The sequence below is a fragment of the Mobula hypostoma genome, chromosome 20 (assembly GCF_963921235.1).
Source record: "Mobula hypostoma chromosome 20, sMobHyp1.1, whole genome shotgun sequence".
Lineage (NCBI taxonomy): Eukaryota > Metazoa > Chordata > Chondrichthyes > Myliobatiformes > Myliobatidae > Mobula > Mobula hypostoma.
In genome coordinates, this window is record NC_086116.1 from 17,252,330 (window position 1) to 17,268,071 (window position 15,742).

Genomic DNA, 15,742 nt, shown 5'->3' on the forward strand with positions numbered 1-15,742 from the left:
GCTACATAAGGGTACTTTGAATTTGGGTAGATGACAGCATTGGTCATTGTTAGAGACTGTTAGAAATGATGGCCACTTTAAGGTTCATCAGTAGGAATGATTGTTATTGTGGTATAGACTAACAGCGGTCTCAGCAATTGGCTGCCCCTGCAATTGGTTAGCTGGTTTATTAATAATGGCAATAGCTATTGTTGGATCGAACGTGGAGATACTTGAAGGTGAATGCTTCACTGAAAGAAAATTTAGATTAATAGCTCCATCTCTGACATCTTGCCTGAGGTATTTCTTGGATTATTAACTCCAGCTTGTAGCTCATTATACTAAAGCTTGAAAAAGCAAAAGGGCTAACTCTTGCTATTGTAGCACCCTGACCTTGGCTGCCATTGCAATTGAAAAGGAACATCCAGTATTTGGTTGGGCACCTTTTAACCACCTCCTTCTCCATCGATCACAGCCAAAAACAAGGCTTGATTGCTGGCATTTGTGGTGCTTTAGTTCAGATGTATCTCCTATCCCCTATCCATTATTGGGGACATTAGCCAATAATTATTTGAGTCTGCAGTAACTCATCGCATCACATAAGAATCTGCAATCTGGACAGTGTGTAACACCACAATGACCATAAGTTGAAACCAATGAATGAATGGCCCAAAGGGGATATGTTATTCAGTGATTTTGTGTTCATCTATGACAGTAGTGTCTTCACGGTGGAAGATATTAGCGGTGCGCCAGAGGTCTGTGAGTGTCAAGGAGCAGGGGTGAGTGCCATTACTATTACAAAGGAAAAAGTGCTAGGCAAACTCAAAGTTCTTAAGGTGGATAAGTTACCTGGGCCAGATGGACTACATCTCAGAGGCCTGAGAGAAGTTGCTGAAGAGGTAACGGATGCATTGGTCATGATCTTTCAAGATCACTTGATTCTGACTTGGTCCCAGAGGACTGGAAGATTGCAAATGTCACTCCACTCTTTAAGAAGGGAGGAAGGCAAAACAAAGGAAATTATAGGCCAGTTAGCCTAGCCTCAATGGATGGGAAAGTCTTGGAGGTTTCAGGGTATTTGGAGACTAATGATAAAATAAGCGAAGTCAGCATGGTTTCTGTGAAGGGAAATCTTGACTGACAAATCTGTTAGAGTTCTTTAAGGAAGTAACAAACAGGCTGGACAAAGGAAAGGCAGGGAATGTCATTTACTTGGATTTTCAGAAGGCATTTGATAAGATGCCACACATGAGGCTGCTTAACAAGACAAAATCCCATGGCGTTACAGGGGAGAAATAGAATGGCTGACAGGCAGGGGGCAGCGAGTGGGAATAAAAGGGGCCTTTTCTGGTTGGTTGCTGGAGACAAGTGGTGTTCCTCAGTAGTTAGCATTGGGACCACAACTTTTCACGTTGTTAGTGATTTAGATAATTGAATTGATGGTTTTGTGGCAAAGTTTGCAGATGATACAAAGATAGGTTGAGGGGTAGGTAGTAATGAGGAAGCAATGCGATTGCAGCAAGATCTAGACTAATTGGAAGAATGTGCAAAAAAGTGACACTGGAATACAGTGTTGGGAAATGTGTTTTAATGCAATTTGGTAAAAGGAACAAAAGTGCAGACTATTATCTAAATGGGGAGAAAATTCAAACATCAGAGGTGCAGAGGAACTTAGGAGTCCTTGTGCAAGACTCCCAGAAGCTTAATTTACAGGTGGAATCTGTGATAAAGAAGGCAAATACAGTGTTGGCATTTATTTCAAGGGGAATAGAATATAAAAGCAAGGAGATGATGTTGAGGCTTTGTAAGACACTAGCTAGGCCGTACTTGGAGTATTGTCAACAGTTTTGGGTTCCATATCTCAGAAAGGAGGTGTCGTCATTGGAGAGAGTCCACAGGAGGTTCATGAACATGATTCTGGGAATGAAGGAATTAACATATGAGGAGCATTTGGCAGCTTTAGGCCTGTACTCACTGGAATTTAGAAGAATGTTGGGGGGGGGGAATCTCATTGAAACCTACCAAGTGTTGAAAGGGTTAGATAGGCTGGATGTGGAGAAGATGTTTCCTATGGTGGGGGTATCCTGAACTAAAGGGCACAGCCTCAAAATTAAGGGGCGACCTTTTACAACAAAGGTAAGGAGGAATTTTTTTAGCCAGAGGGTAGTAAATCGGTGGAACGCTCGGACACAGACTGTGGTGGAGGCTAAGCCCATGGGTATATTTAAAGCGGAAGTTGATCATTTCCTGATTCATCAAGGCATCAGAGGATAGGGCAAGAATGCAGGTGTATGGGGTTGAGTGGGAGCCGGGATCAGCCATGATGGAATGGTGGAGCAGACTTGATGGGCTGAATGGTCATTAAGTAGTTTTCCATGACATACAGTCCAAAACAAATGAGCCTTTTGACCCACTAAACCTGTACTGGCCACGAAGCACATATTTACACTAATCCTACTCTACTCTGCCTTATTCTCTCCAGATTTCTGTTAACTCTCTCCAGATCTTAGCACTCATTTATGCACTATGATTAACAGTGAATGCACACGCTGTCGCACACACCACACGCTGGCTCTCCCTATCCCACGTACCACACGCCCACACACTCTTTCACATACACCACATGCTTATGCTCTTTCTCATGGACATACTCCCACTCTCTCTCATTCTCTCTCTCTCTCTCACACACACACACAAAGAAAAATATTATACTGGAGTTATGAGCTAAGCCCTCCTGTGCTGGTGTTCTGAACTTCAAGCTCCAGAACGCATTATTTGATCATTTGATACAGGGTTCTGGGTATTTCCAGATTTTAGTAGTTCCAGTCTTTTCGATGGATTCTTATTCAGTTAAGAGGAAGAGAAATGAGGAATGGACTACTGCTGTTATACTTGCTTTTACTGTCCACAACCCCTGAAGTAATAAGGAGAGGATAGGCAGAAAGATCTGAGGAAATGCTCAGAGGTTCAGGGGCTTCCTGGTGCATCAGCAAAGTGCATATTGAAAACCTTGTGACCACATATTGGGAGCTTGTAACGGGAGGACAGTACCACACTATGGATGACCAGCAGCCTGAACCATCAGCCATCTGACCTGCCCCATCTCGGAATCAGGTTTAATATCACCGGCATATGTTGTGAAATGTGTTGTTTTTTGTGGCAGCAACACCATGCAACACGTAATAATAGAAATTGATAGTTAAGTTAAATAAGTAGTACAAAAATAGAAATAAAAAGGTAGCATTTACGGGTTCAATGTCCATTCAGAAATCAGATGGCAGAGGGGAAGAAGCTGTTCCTGAATTGTTGAGTGTGTGTCTTCAGACTTCTGTACCTCCTTCCTGATGGTAACACTGAGAACAAGAACGGAGCCTGCATTTTCCATATCACCCTCATTAGCTACTTCAGAATCCACAAAACCCAAGTGGAAACAAATCAAACTGAATCCCAAAGGACTGACTAAGAAATCCCATTTCCCTGTAAGCTCTTTTCTCTCATGTATCCATTAATTTCCCCTTATTCTCCTGCCACCCACCTACACCTGGGGTAGTTGACAGTAGCTCATTAGCTTACCCAGCTTTTTAGATGTGGGAAGAAAGTGGAGCTCCCAGGGAAAACCCAGACTGTCTTGGGGACAACAACCAAGCTTCACTCCAGTAGCGCCGGAGATTAGGACCTAGGTCACAGCTATTACAAGGAAGCAGCAATCCTCTGCTTTGTACAGTTTTATAATAAGCTAACAGTTGAGTTAAATATTTATGAAAATACTAAGTTTTCAGGATGTTTATCCACACAGCAAAGAACCTAAAGGGAGTGGTATTGATTAGGTTGATCAATGGGCCTATCATTACGATACCAAAGCTTTGAAGAACTGAATCAGTGACCTCCGCTGCCATGTCTTATCCCCAAAATAGTAAAAATAAACATTGTACATCTGTATCAAGTCCCATATTCCTGCATATTTTGGTTCCTCATCACTCCTTTGCTTCAATTGAATCTGGAATCTCTAATTACCTGCAATCTTGCCAGACCAAACGGTAGTTCTGTATTTATTAAAACCCCTCTGGTATGTGCTAGCTGTTATATTGGAATTATCTGAAAAGCATTTTAAAATATTTAACCAAATACATTTTCCATCAGCTATCGTGACTGAAGTTTAAATTTGACAGAAGAGGAATGCTTGGTTCTCATTTAGCACTACCCCAGCCTCTTTGTTCAGGGCCAGCTCGTGGCAATCAGTCTTTAAATAAGGAGTTTTGGGGATACAAGTGCATGTAATAGATACTTCTGTGAGGATGAACTCCAGCATCTTCATTAAATGATGATGTTATCGGATTGTGCAAGTTTGATAGATGATTTCTCAGCCAGTATCGCAAGTGTGACAATGTTAGGCAAAGTCAGACATCTGTACAATGCTGAAGCTCTTTGTATATCTGAACACTGAGAGAAAATCATCAATTCACGTCAAACCTTCAAACCTTCATTTGACAAAAACCTTTGGTACAACATAAAAATGCATTTTTCTGCAACAGAGCAATATTAATCTGAAAGCAGACAGAAGAAGATGACTTTTTTGACTATAGTGACAAAAATCAGGAATTAAAACAATCATTGTGCCACAATTTACATTTCATTACATAATTTAGTTGTCTCTCAAGTTTAAAGCAAAATCTTTTAAGATCATACTTTTCATTAATTGATATGCTGAGAATCATGGATACCGATGAATAATTTTTATTTTATTTATGCATGGGATATGGCTTTCTCTAACAATGTGGCCATTTATTCCTCATCCCTATTTGCCTCTGAACTGAGCAGACATTTGAGATCCAATCCAAGAGATCAATATAGGGTAGACTGGGTAAGGCAGGCACACTTGCTTCGGCAAAGGGGAAGTACGTCAACTGTCCATTTCCCTCCACAGGTACTGCCTGATCCCTTGAGTTCTTCAGGTGCTTTGTGTGTTGCTTCAGACTCCAGCATTTCTAGCCTCTAATATCCCCAATATGCTGCTCCACTGCAAAGTCTCTTCAAGTACAGATAAAGTGTCTTGACCTAAAATGTCAACTGTCCATTTCCTTCCATAGATGCTGCCTGACTCACAGAGTTCCTTTAGTGCTTTGAATGAACCATATGGGTTTAGTTGATTATCCAGGAGTTTCATGATTACTTTATTAAGACAAACTTAAACTCCCTAACAGCCATGGCAGACTCGAACTTGCATCTCTGGATCAATTCTGGCTGTGAGGATAATAATCTAATTCGTATTACTAATTTGTCTGTGCTGTAACTACTGCTACTGAATAGCTGAGTTTGCATGATTCAAGATTCAAAGATTCAAAATACAAAGTATATATGTAGTGGGCACGTGGCCAAGTGGTTAAGGCATTCGACTAACGATCTGAAGGTCGTGAATTCGAACCCAAGCTGAGGCAGCGTATGGTGTCCTTGAGCAAGGCACTTAACCACACAGTGCTCTGCGACAACACGGGTGCCAAGCTGTATTGGCCCTTGCCCTTCCCTTGGACAACATTGGTGTTGTGGAGAGGGGAAACTTGCAGCATGGCCAACTACTGGTCTTCCATACAACCTTGCCCAGGCCTGCGCCCTGGAGAGTGAAGACTTTCCAGGCGCAGATCCATGGTCTCGCAAGACTAACAGATGCCTTTACTATATATGCAGTATACAACCCCGAAATTGGACTCCCCATAGACAGACATGAAACAAGGAAGAATCATAGAACCAACTCGTTCAAAGAAAAACATCAAACCCCACGCACAAAAGAAATTAACAAACGGCAGCAAAAATTAAACAAGCAAAAACTCAGAATATAAAACTCAAAATCAAAAGTCATATTTCAGTTCAGATCATCTCAGTGTACATTATTTGCAGGCTTCTCCAATTCAAAAATTGCCCAAAATTAGTAATGAAAACGAGAGTTCGGAACTAGAACTGGAAACTACATTTGTAGAAGACATCATTAAAACTGAATCAGAGTCCAAGTCTGCAAGACTTGCCCTGGCACCACCCACTGACAGCATTGAGAGAGAGAGAGAGAGAGAGAGAGATCACTCAAATGCAAACACCTTCCCTTTGGAACAACATGTGAGAGTAAATGAGAAACCATCACATGCAGGCACCTTTTCCGGCAGCTGTGAGTGAGAGCCTGACGGCACTGAACAATCGCTCACCTTCTGCACCCGCCTGGATGATTTCAATCTTCCTCGGCACTTTAATCGGTGAAATTGGCCAGAGCTGGGGTCACGAAAGGGCCTGTATCTGAAGTTATCTGAAGTTCTTTATTTGGTGGAAGTTTTGTGATGATAATGTGTCCTCTTTGAAATCTCAGGATGTAGACTATTAACCACAGTCAATAAAATTTAAATTCTCTCTTTTAAATATTCTCCAAGATATAGCATATTTATAAAAAGTTCAGAATAAGTTTATTATCAAAGCACATACATGTCATCATACATAACCCTGAGATTAATTTTCTTGCGGGATACTCGACAGATATGTATTATATGTAGCCTGTAGAACATTGCCATAGTTCACCAGCGCCATCTTGTAAATGACATAATATGTTTCAATTAAGAAATTTTCTTGAGTTAGTGATAGAACAGACTGCCCAAACTTCTTTAACCATCTTGGCAAACAATTGTAAAAGGTGCAATCTGCGATCAACAAGGTTGGATTTCAGGAATGCATCAATTAATATTCTTGTTCTGACAGTGAACAAGTTATTCTGAAGAAGTATTTCTTTATGATTCTTTGTTTTACCACAGATAATATCCAGCTTGGTTAACGAGTTGTTATAAGCATTAACCATGCCCTTTCAAGGCTTTGAAGGTAGGAAGGAGAAGATAATTCAGATTCAAATTCAATGTGAAGCTCTGCACTCATAATTAATAATTAGGAAATCCTAGTAAAAAAATCCTCTTCATGAAGAAATACTCTGATGAATCTCAGCAGATCTATTGACTGGATTTTACTTCGGTGTTTAACCTGAGTTGCTCTCACTTCTTTCCCAGATACTTGAAATAAAACGCGATGGTGGAATCACAGCAAAAATGAACTCAGTTTTGCAGAAATTCACAAAGCCTTTTCAACCCAAGGTCGGACAGCTGAACCAGAGCAGCAAGCACCTATCACACCCCTTCAGCAGGGACAAGGTCCATTTGTAAGTACTGCATGGAAGTCCATGATTTTAATAATACTAACGTTTAGGGGTCCAGGCATGCATATTAGCAGATGGAGGAAAGTGAATGAATGGTCATTGCCATGATCCTGATGAAGGTTCTTGGCCCAATATTAAAGAGGACGCCAAAAGTTTCTTCAGATGCATAACATGATGCTGGAGAGGTAATGATGGGGACAAGGAAATGTCAGACAAACTGAATATGTACGTTGCATCAGTCTTCACTGTGGAAGACACTAGCAGTATAGTGGAAGTTTCCGAGTCATGTTGGATTTTACATCTGAGCTGGACTGACAGTTTTCTCATTCAGTGGTCACCAATGCCAGAGCAATGACAGAGAGCCAGGCCCCCAGGGAGCTCAGTGCTCCAGAGACAACTTCCCTTCCCTGCACTTTTCAAAGCTCCTTGGATATATTGCTTTGTACCACTGCACTATGAGGAAGTAGTCAGAGAAAGGCTGCACTTCCACTCTGTCCGTAATAAGCAGAACTTCCTTGTGGCCGACCATTTTAATTCCAATCCCCATTCCCATTCCGATGTGTCTATCATGATGAGGCCACTCTCAGCTTGGAGGAGTAACACCTCATATTCTGTCAGGGTAGCACGCAACCTGGTGGCATGAACATCGCTTTTTCTAACTTCCAGTAATTTCTCCTCCTCCCTCTTCTCTTTTTTTCCATTCTCCATTCTGATTCCCCTCTTACCCCTTCTCCTCAACTGCCCATCATCCCCCTCTGGTGCCCTTCCTCCTTCAGGCTTCTGTATCACCTCCCTGATGGTAGTAACGGGAAGAGGGTATGTCCTCTGATGAATGCAGCCTTTTTGAGGCACTGCCCCTCGAAGGTGTTGTTGATGGAGTTGACTCAATCTCGTTATCCTATCCTGTCCTTCCTTGTTTTCCAGTGGATTGTATGGTTATCTGCCCAAGTTACACCAAAGAAACTTGGTGGAAATTTTCTTGGTACCAGTCCCATCCTTCACCATTGCTCTGGAGCTGTTATTGTTATAATACTGTAGTAAGAACTGATGAAGCAATAAACAAAGAAATAAAGGAATGGAGAATAGCGTGTGGGTTGAATCTTAGTTGTAATGGTGATTATGTAGTACAGAGTGCAGCGAGGGCTAGAAGTTTGGATGTCAAGAGGCAAAAGAGAGGGTGGTACAGGGGCAAAATACTTCTATACCAGATGCATAAATAGTTAACAATCTCTCTGTTATTTATAGGTACAACATAACCAATAAGGAAACATTTTTTGACAATGCAACTCGAAGTCGAATAGTAAGTCAAATTATCAAAATAAATCGTAAATCTAGTTACAAATACCTTGACCATGAAAGCACCAGTTGAAGTCTATTCTAACTCATTGCTTGGTTTGAAAAAAGCTGCCAGTATGCCCACAGTGTATCTACACATTTGTATGATAGACCTTGAATCCATATTTTTTGCTTATTTCCCATCTATTTTCCAGAAATCAGGATGAATTCAAATTTCAATTCACAGTTTGTCCACACAACCTAGTTCTTGCCAACAGCCAGAATGATGAATCAGCCCCAACACTGATACTGAGTTTAATACCAAATGGCGTTATGTTTGGCCTAAGCACTTGTGAAAGTTACTATTGAACAAATTACTTTTGATTGGTATTTATTTCTGTCTGGCTGGAATTTCATGAATTTGTTGACTTAGTGCTCACTTTTTTTGGGGATGCCTTGGGGAGGCATCTATTTTAATTGGTAAGTAAATATTATTTCCAAACTATGCAATGATTCAATGGGATTGCTTCAATATGATAAAGTGAGAATCTTTCAAAAACAAAGCTGTACTTCTCATTCCTCCCTTTGAATCATGACCCCAAAACTGAGCCCAATTACGATTATTTCAGAAACAAAATTTGGTGTGCCAAAAGCAACTCAACAAACATCTCTAAAAACTTCCAATATCACAGTGATTTAATTCTGTCTATGCTAAAAACACATTGAAATCAAAATGTATATGATGATACAAGAGTTGGAAATGAGCCAGTTTTTAATTTATATATATTTCCATATGTTCTGCAACCTTAATACTAAATATTTTAATTACCTGTAGCTTGTGTGTCACAGCAGCACTTGAAGACATTAATATTCTCTTCTGATGATGCTAATGCAGCTTAACTTTGGATTATTGACTCTTTTTTAATTTCCATAAAGGTTTATGAAATTTTAAAACGAACATCATGTGCAAGAGCCAGATATAACATGGGTAAGATTGTTTCACAATCCTTGAAAACCTCTTTCAGTGTAATCCTTAAGTAGCTAAAATAGATATAGGTATTTATGGGGAAATTTGTATTATTCTTATTCTGGCTTCTGCCCTCTTCCTTTCCAGTCCTAATAAACAGTCTTGGCCTGAAATATCGATTGTTTATTCTCCTCTATGGATGCTGCCCGACTTGCTGAGTTCCTCCAGCATTTTATGTGTGTTGCACAAGACTTCCAGCAGCTGCAGAACCTCTTGTGTTTATAATCGAACTCCACATTGTTTTTATACCAAAGTATCCAGCCTAAAAATTCTGTTGCAGCTAAAACGTTGAGTTAAAACTATGCTTTTGGGGAATTTGTGCTGCTCTTCCCAGCAGCCAAAACAGCGATATTGGTGGGGAGGCCTAGGTAGGTGCAAATCCTGGCGGTAGGTGCAGGAGAAGGATGGGGTTTGTGGTTAGGAAGCTATGGACCTGCTAGGGGGTGGGGACCATTGGGGGAAGGGCATTAGTGGGGAGCGTTGCTGTCATGACAGCATGATGCCAAAAAATGGCAACGTGAAGCTGTCTTTATCAGCTGGTTCATTTGTCATTACAAGGTGATGTGTGGTAGAAATTCATATTGTAAATTTGCTTTTCAGGTATAACAACTTTAATAGCAAATGGTGTCTATGAGTCAGCTTACCCTCTTCATGATGTAAGTCTGACACTTGCTGTTTAATCTGTTTTCCTAAAGGGATCACTGCACAATAATACATTATTTGGTGGTGGAGTTTCTTGTTGCTGTTCAACACAGGGGAACAAACTGGTCAGACAACTGAGTGACTTACCACGAGCATGTGCTGAAAGAGAGTGGGAAAGTGAATGGAGTTAAGGAGCAATGCTTACAGCTGAAGGGTTTATTCTGACTTTGTGAGTGTACGATAAACAGCAGAAGTCAGCTTTTTGCAACGTAACTCGTCTGATTTGCAGTTTTATTGAGGCCAGCATTTTAAAGGTAACAACTTGAAGATAATGAAATTCAGATACCTGAAAAAATAAGGTTGCTTAATTAGGGAAAAGAAAAGTTATATAGTAAACAAGCAGAGGCAGTAAATAATAACAATCATGTTCAGACTGTCATGAGTAATATTAATGCACGTTAAATAATAGATTTAATATAAGTGTAGCACCCCTGGTAAACCTCAGGCTCGCTCAAATCCTTTCGTCTAGGGGGAGCAGCCTTCGCCCCGCCAAACTGGGTAATTGAGTTTGTGTGGATGTTGTGTGATGTACTCCACCCCGCCAAATAACAGACAATACTCCATATGTGATTAAATGATTACGATTTATAGATATTACTGGAACTATCTGATTAATAGAGATAGAATATAAAAGGAAAGTAAAAGGCGCCAAACTTACCAAAGTTCAACCACTTCGTGCACAACAGTTGGAGCTCAATTAACGGGGTCCTCTTTCCACCATCCGACCCCGTCTGACCACCTCGACCCGCTGCCTGGGACCAACCACGGTGGTCGGCCAGATGCTCCACACAAATCTGTCTTCGTCTCCTCTCCTCGCTGAAGTCCCTGGGCCTCGGACTTCCGTTCGGGGTCCGTCCCATCGGCCAGCTTACAGCATCGTGGCTTCTCTCTCTGTCCCCATCGCGCCTTCTGCCCCAAAGCCCGCGCAACACAATAGCTTACAGACGCACAAGAAAGAATAACATCTATCCCAATTGGTTAACAAATGAATACAGTTCTGTTTATAGCCCAAACAAGCTGCTAGAGAGAGAACTTTCTCAGCAGTTAACATAACAAAAAGCCATTTTGATTAGCCTACACAGTAACATAAAAGTCGAAACCCGCTTACATTCTCCCCCCACCAAAAAAGGTCATGTCCTCATGATTTCTAAATAACTCGCCAACCATTCCTGCCGACACAAAAACCCAATCCAGGTACAAACAGTCACATGGTTCCACGGGCGCTACATAGGCCAACCTATCTGGGAGTTTCCTAATCCTCCGAGACCTCCATACTCCCTCACCCAAACCCTTAAGACTCGAACACTACTGGGGATACCTCGGGTCTGCTTGTCAACTCCTCTCTCAATCTCTCACTCATGCCTCCACTGAATTTCGGAGCCCCCTTTCCCGTGTCCGGGGCCCCACTTCTTTTCCTTCAGGGTCCTGCTGTAGTCCAGGCTGCCGACACCTAGCCCTCCCCACTACACCTGACTCAGTAGGAGAAGGGCCAAAAGTCTCTTCCTCAATCACGGGGAAGTTAGCGAAAGGCAGCATGTAACACACATCCCGCACATCATCCTTCGAAGCCGTATTCTTCCTCATTCCCTCGATCGGTAGCTACTGTTTGATTTTCTCCAAACTGAAGCACTTAGTCTGGGCTGCCTCAGCAGCCTCTTCAGCCTCCTGCAGTCGAGACGTCAGCTTCTTCTCTGACTCCTCCAACTCTCGCCCCAGTCTCAGCAGTTCTGACCCACGCTTCGTGTCCATCTCCATCTGGGATGCAATTACACCACCAGCTTCTTCCAATCTGTTCTGGATCAATTTCTTAAGTTTCTGCTGATCCTTTCGAAGGTTGGTCATTGTTTCGCCTCTCTGGATTAATTCATCAGTACATGGCCGCAGTTTTGGCTTGGATTTCCGTTTCTCCGTCTCCACTTTGACAATCATGAACTCCAATTCTTCACTGGTTGTCCCGGGCTCTGGCACTCGCCTCACATCATCGTCCCCCAGGGCGAATCCAAACCCTAGGCGATCATCCACATACGCCAAAACTCCAAACACCTCCACATCCCCCACGGTCTTCCTCATGCCCCATGAGAAGGTTGCAGGGACTCCGGATATGCCCTGTGGCATCTTTTCAGATCAGAAGAATCCTAGGGAACCTATATCGGCCATCTTCTCCTTGTCGGTCTCACTCATGGGGATCTGGCAACATCCACTCCTTAGATCCAGCACATTAAACCACGTCGCACCATTCAGACAGACCATAGCGTCTTCGGCCCTCAGTGCCGTATTCTGGTCAATGACAGTGCGCCTGTTCAGAGTCCTATAATCCACACACACGTTGCCTATGTCTTCCACGGCTACAGAGTCCAGTCGCCGCGACCTCTCTCTCACCGAGGTGTCTTCAGCGGTCAACTCCCCTCCCTCATGGTATTTCGGAGCATCTACTAAGTGGGCCTCACCCTCAGATGCTTCCCCCAGGCCGTACCACAATCGGGTCTCGTTTAAATTCGGTACCGGCCCAAGGCTGCTACACACGTCCTCACAAGCAGCTCAAAGCACTGGGTGCACAGACAATGCCCCCATGAACTCCAGTTTCACTAACCAATAATCGTCTTCTGGATAATCACTGGCACTGGTACCCCAAATCTCCAGTGCTCTTAATGTTGTCAAGGGTAAATGCTTCAGACACCGGTTGTAAAATGAACCGCACAACAACTTGACCTGCGCCCCGGTATCGAGGATGGCTTTAGCATAGCTTTCATCGATCCGTAACTATACACGGGGGCATGGTCCCGCTAAGCCTTCAAGAATAGGGTCTTTTCCTTTCGAAAGTTCCTTGGTACATTGCTGGAAATGTGCTCCCCCAGAGACCCCAAGATGTTCCCCTCTGGGCCTCCACTAAGTTTCCCGATTCCTCTCTGATCAGCTGAACAACTGAAGGAGGGGCTGATCCCCTGAAATGATCCCACTGGCACTGCAAGCAATTTAGCTGCCCTCCTAGCCAGAGAAGATACACTGAAAGCTTTTCCCCAATCTCCTGACACAGGTACGGAAAGCCCCCCAGGCACTGCATTTTACTTTCAGTTGAACCAGAGCATTTTCCCCTGCTTTCAGATAACTGGCAGCTGTCACTACGGGGTAATTGAACCTGACAGTTCTAACACTATCAACAGCCCACCTACTCAAACTTACAACCAATCCCTGTCGCTCTCCCTCAACCGAGTACTGCCACTCATCTAACAACTGAGGGATCCGCTCTGCCCACGTCTCGTATGCCTCCGCCTCTTTAGAGGTGGACAATATCCCAAAAGCCAGGCGGAGCCTGCCATAACTGGAACATTTATTCGCAGACAGTACCTCTGAATCAGACCACTCTTTCCTCTCCCTCTTAAAAGTATGGACAGCCCATGATCCCATCTCACCTAGAGCACCAATTGACATTGGCGGTCCCACCACCAACTCATCAGTGCTAGTCTGGACTCAAACAAAGACCCCACCCAATATGCATGCAGTAATAACCAGCAATCCCACAGAGACATAGCAGCACTGATTTAAACAGGGCAATCACACAGCACACCACTGAATCCAATAGTCATAGTCATAGTCATAGTCATAGTCATACTTTATTGATCCCGGGGAAATTGGTTTTCATTACAGTTGCACCATAGTAATAAAACCATAAATAGTTAAATAGTAATATGTAAATTATGCCAGGAAATAAGTCCAGGACCAGCCTATTGGCTCAGGGTGTCTGACCCTCCAAGGGAGGAGTTGTAAACTTTGATGGCCACAGGCAGGAATGACTTCCTATGACGCTCTGTGTTGCATCTCGGTGGAATGAGTCTCTGGCTGAATGTACTCCTGTGCCCACCTGGTACATTATGTAGTGGATGGGAGAGACATTGTCCAAGATGGCATGCAACTTGGACAGCATCCTCTTTTCAATCTTGGACAAAGCCCCCAAATGTAGCCCCCTGGTAAGCCTCAGGCTCGCTAAACTCGCTTTTGTCTCGGGGAAGCAGCCTTCGGCCCCACCAAACTGGGTAATCGAGTTTGTGTGGATGTTGTGTGATGTACCCCACCCTGCCAAATAACAGACAATACATCATATGTGATTAAATGATTACAATTTATAGATATTACTGGAACTATGTAATTAATAGAGATAAAATATAAAAGGAGAGTAAAAGATGCCAAACTTATCAAAGTTCAACCACTTCGTGCACAACAGTTGGAGTTCAGGTAACGGGGTCCTCTTTCCACCATTCGATCCCCTCTGACCACCTCGACCCGCCGCCTGGGACCAACCACTGTGGTCGACCAGACACTCTGCATGAGTCTGTCTTCGTCTCCTCTCCTCGCCGAAGACCCTGGGCCTCAGATTCCATCCCATCGGCCAGCTTACAGCATCGTGTCTCCTCCCTCTGTCCCCATCGCGCCTTCTGCCCCAAAGCCCGCGCAACACAATAGCTTACAGACACACAAGAGAGAATAACATCTATCCCAATTGGTGAGCAAATGAATACAACTCTCTTTATAACCCAAACAAGCTGCTAGAGAGGGAACTTCCTCAGCAGTTAACATAACAAAGAAGCCATTTTGATTAGCCTACACAGTAACATAAAAGAAGAAACCCCTTACATAAGGCTATGGAACTCACTGACAATCATGGAACTTGCTACCTCAGGTGGTATGGGGCAAAGAATATGTAAGATTTTAAGAGGGGGCTAGATAATTGTATGCAGAGCAGGGTTCCAACCTGGGGTCCTTGGACTCCTTAGTTAATGGTAGAGGGTCCATGGCATAAAAGAAGATTAGGAACCCCAGATGTTGAAGAAAAGGTTACTCTAATAAGATTCAATGAAAAAATGAAGGAGGAGAAATGTATGGAACTTTAAAACTAGCGTGGACTTAATTGGTAAAAAGGCCTTTGCACTATTCTGTATAATTCCATGTAATATTTGTTTTATAAAGGGTGATTATGACAGACCTGACCCAGAGGAGAATGAGCGCAGGGTAAGAGAGTCATCTATAATATTCCTTACTAATACTAGCTCTTGCACTTTACAGGTTAGAATAGAAACAGGTGGAAATGTATTGATAATAGTTACGCTGATCAATTTTTATGTAACTTTACTAAGTGTGCTGGCTATTGCATATTCAATACAGTGGGCAGCACAAAACTAAATACCATTAACTTTATTTTACTTGATAGGTTTGTGTTGCTAGCTTGATGTAACACAATATTTGTTAAAATACTAAGATGCCTTCCAAAGTATTAATACTGTCTTTTGACATTACAGCTGCTGTACCAAGAGTGGGCACAATATGGAGCATTTTATAAATACCAGCCAATTGATCTCATAAGGTAGTTTCTGACATGTTCTTTTCAGATTCCTGAAATATAGTTTTTTCTTAACTGTAATAATCATCTCAGACAATCCCTAGGATTGTAGATAACTTACTCTCTAGTTTTGAGGGTTCATCAGTGACTTATGAAGCCAATGAGGGAATCACAGAATGGAAGTCAGATGGCTGACAGTGGGAGATGGGTGAGCAGTCTGTGATACGGTCTGTACCTTTCACCACTCACA

The 15,742-nt window shown here is 42.7% G+C and overlaps 1 protein-coding gene across 1 annotated transcript in view; it reads left to right on the forward strand.

Annotated features, from left to right (window-relative positions):
* The window catches only part of LOC134359176 (anoctamin-2-like), a 130,433-nt gene that overhangs the window by 25,558 nt on the left and 89,133 nt on the right, over positions 1–15,742 (forward strand). Inside the window, exons 4-9 of the mRNA XM_063072127.1 lie at positions 7,011–7,159; positions 8,402–8,456; positions 9,368–9,419; positions 10,059–10,114; positions 15,123–15,164; positions 15,452–15,516. Coding sequence (XP_062928197.1) covers positions 7,011–7,159; positions 8,402–8,456; positions 9,368–9,419; positions 10,059–10,114; positions 15,123–15,164; positions 15,452–15,516 — 419 coding nt within the window. The remainder of the gene's footprint in view (positions 1–7,010; positions 7,160–8,401; positions 8,457–9,367; positions 9,420–10,058; positions 10,115–15,122; positions 15,165–15,451; positions 15,517–15,742) is intronic.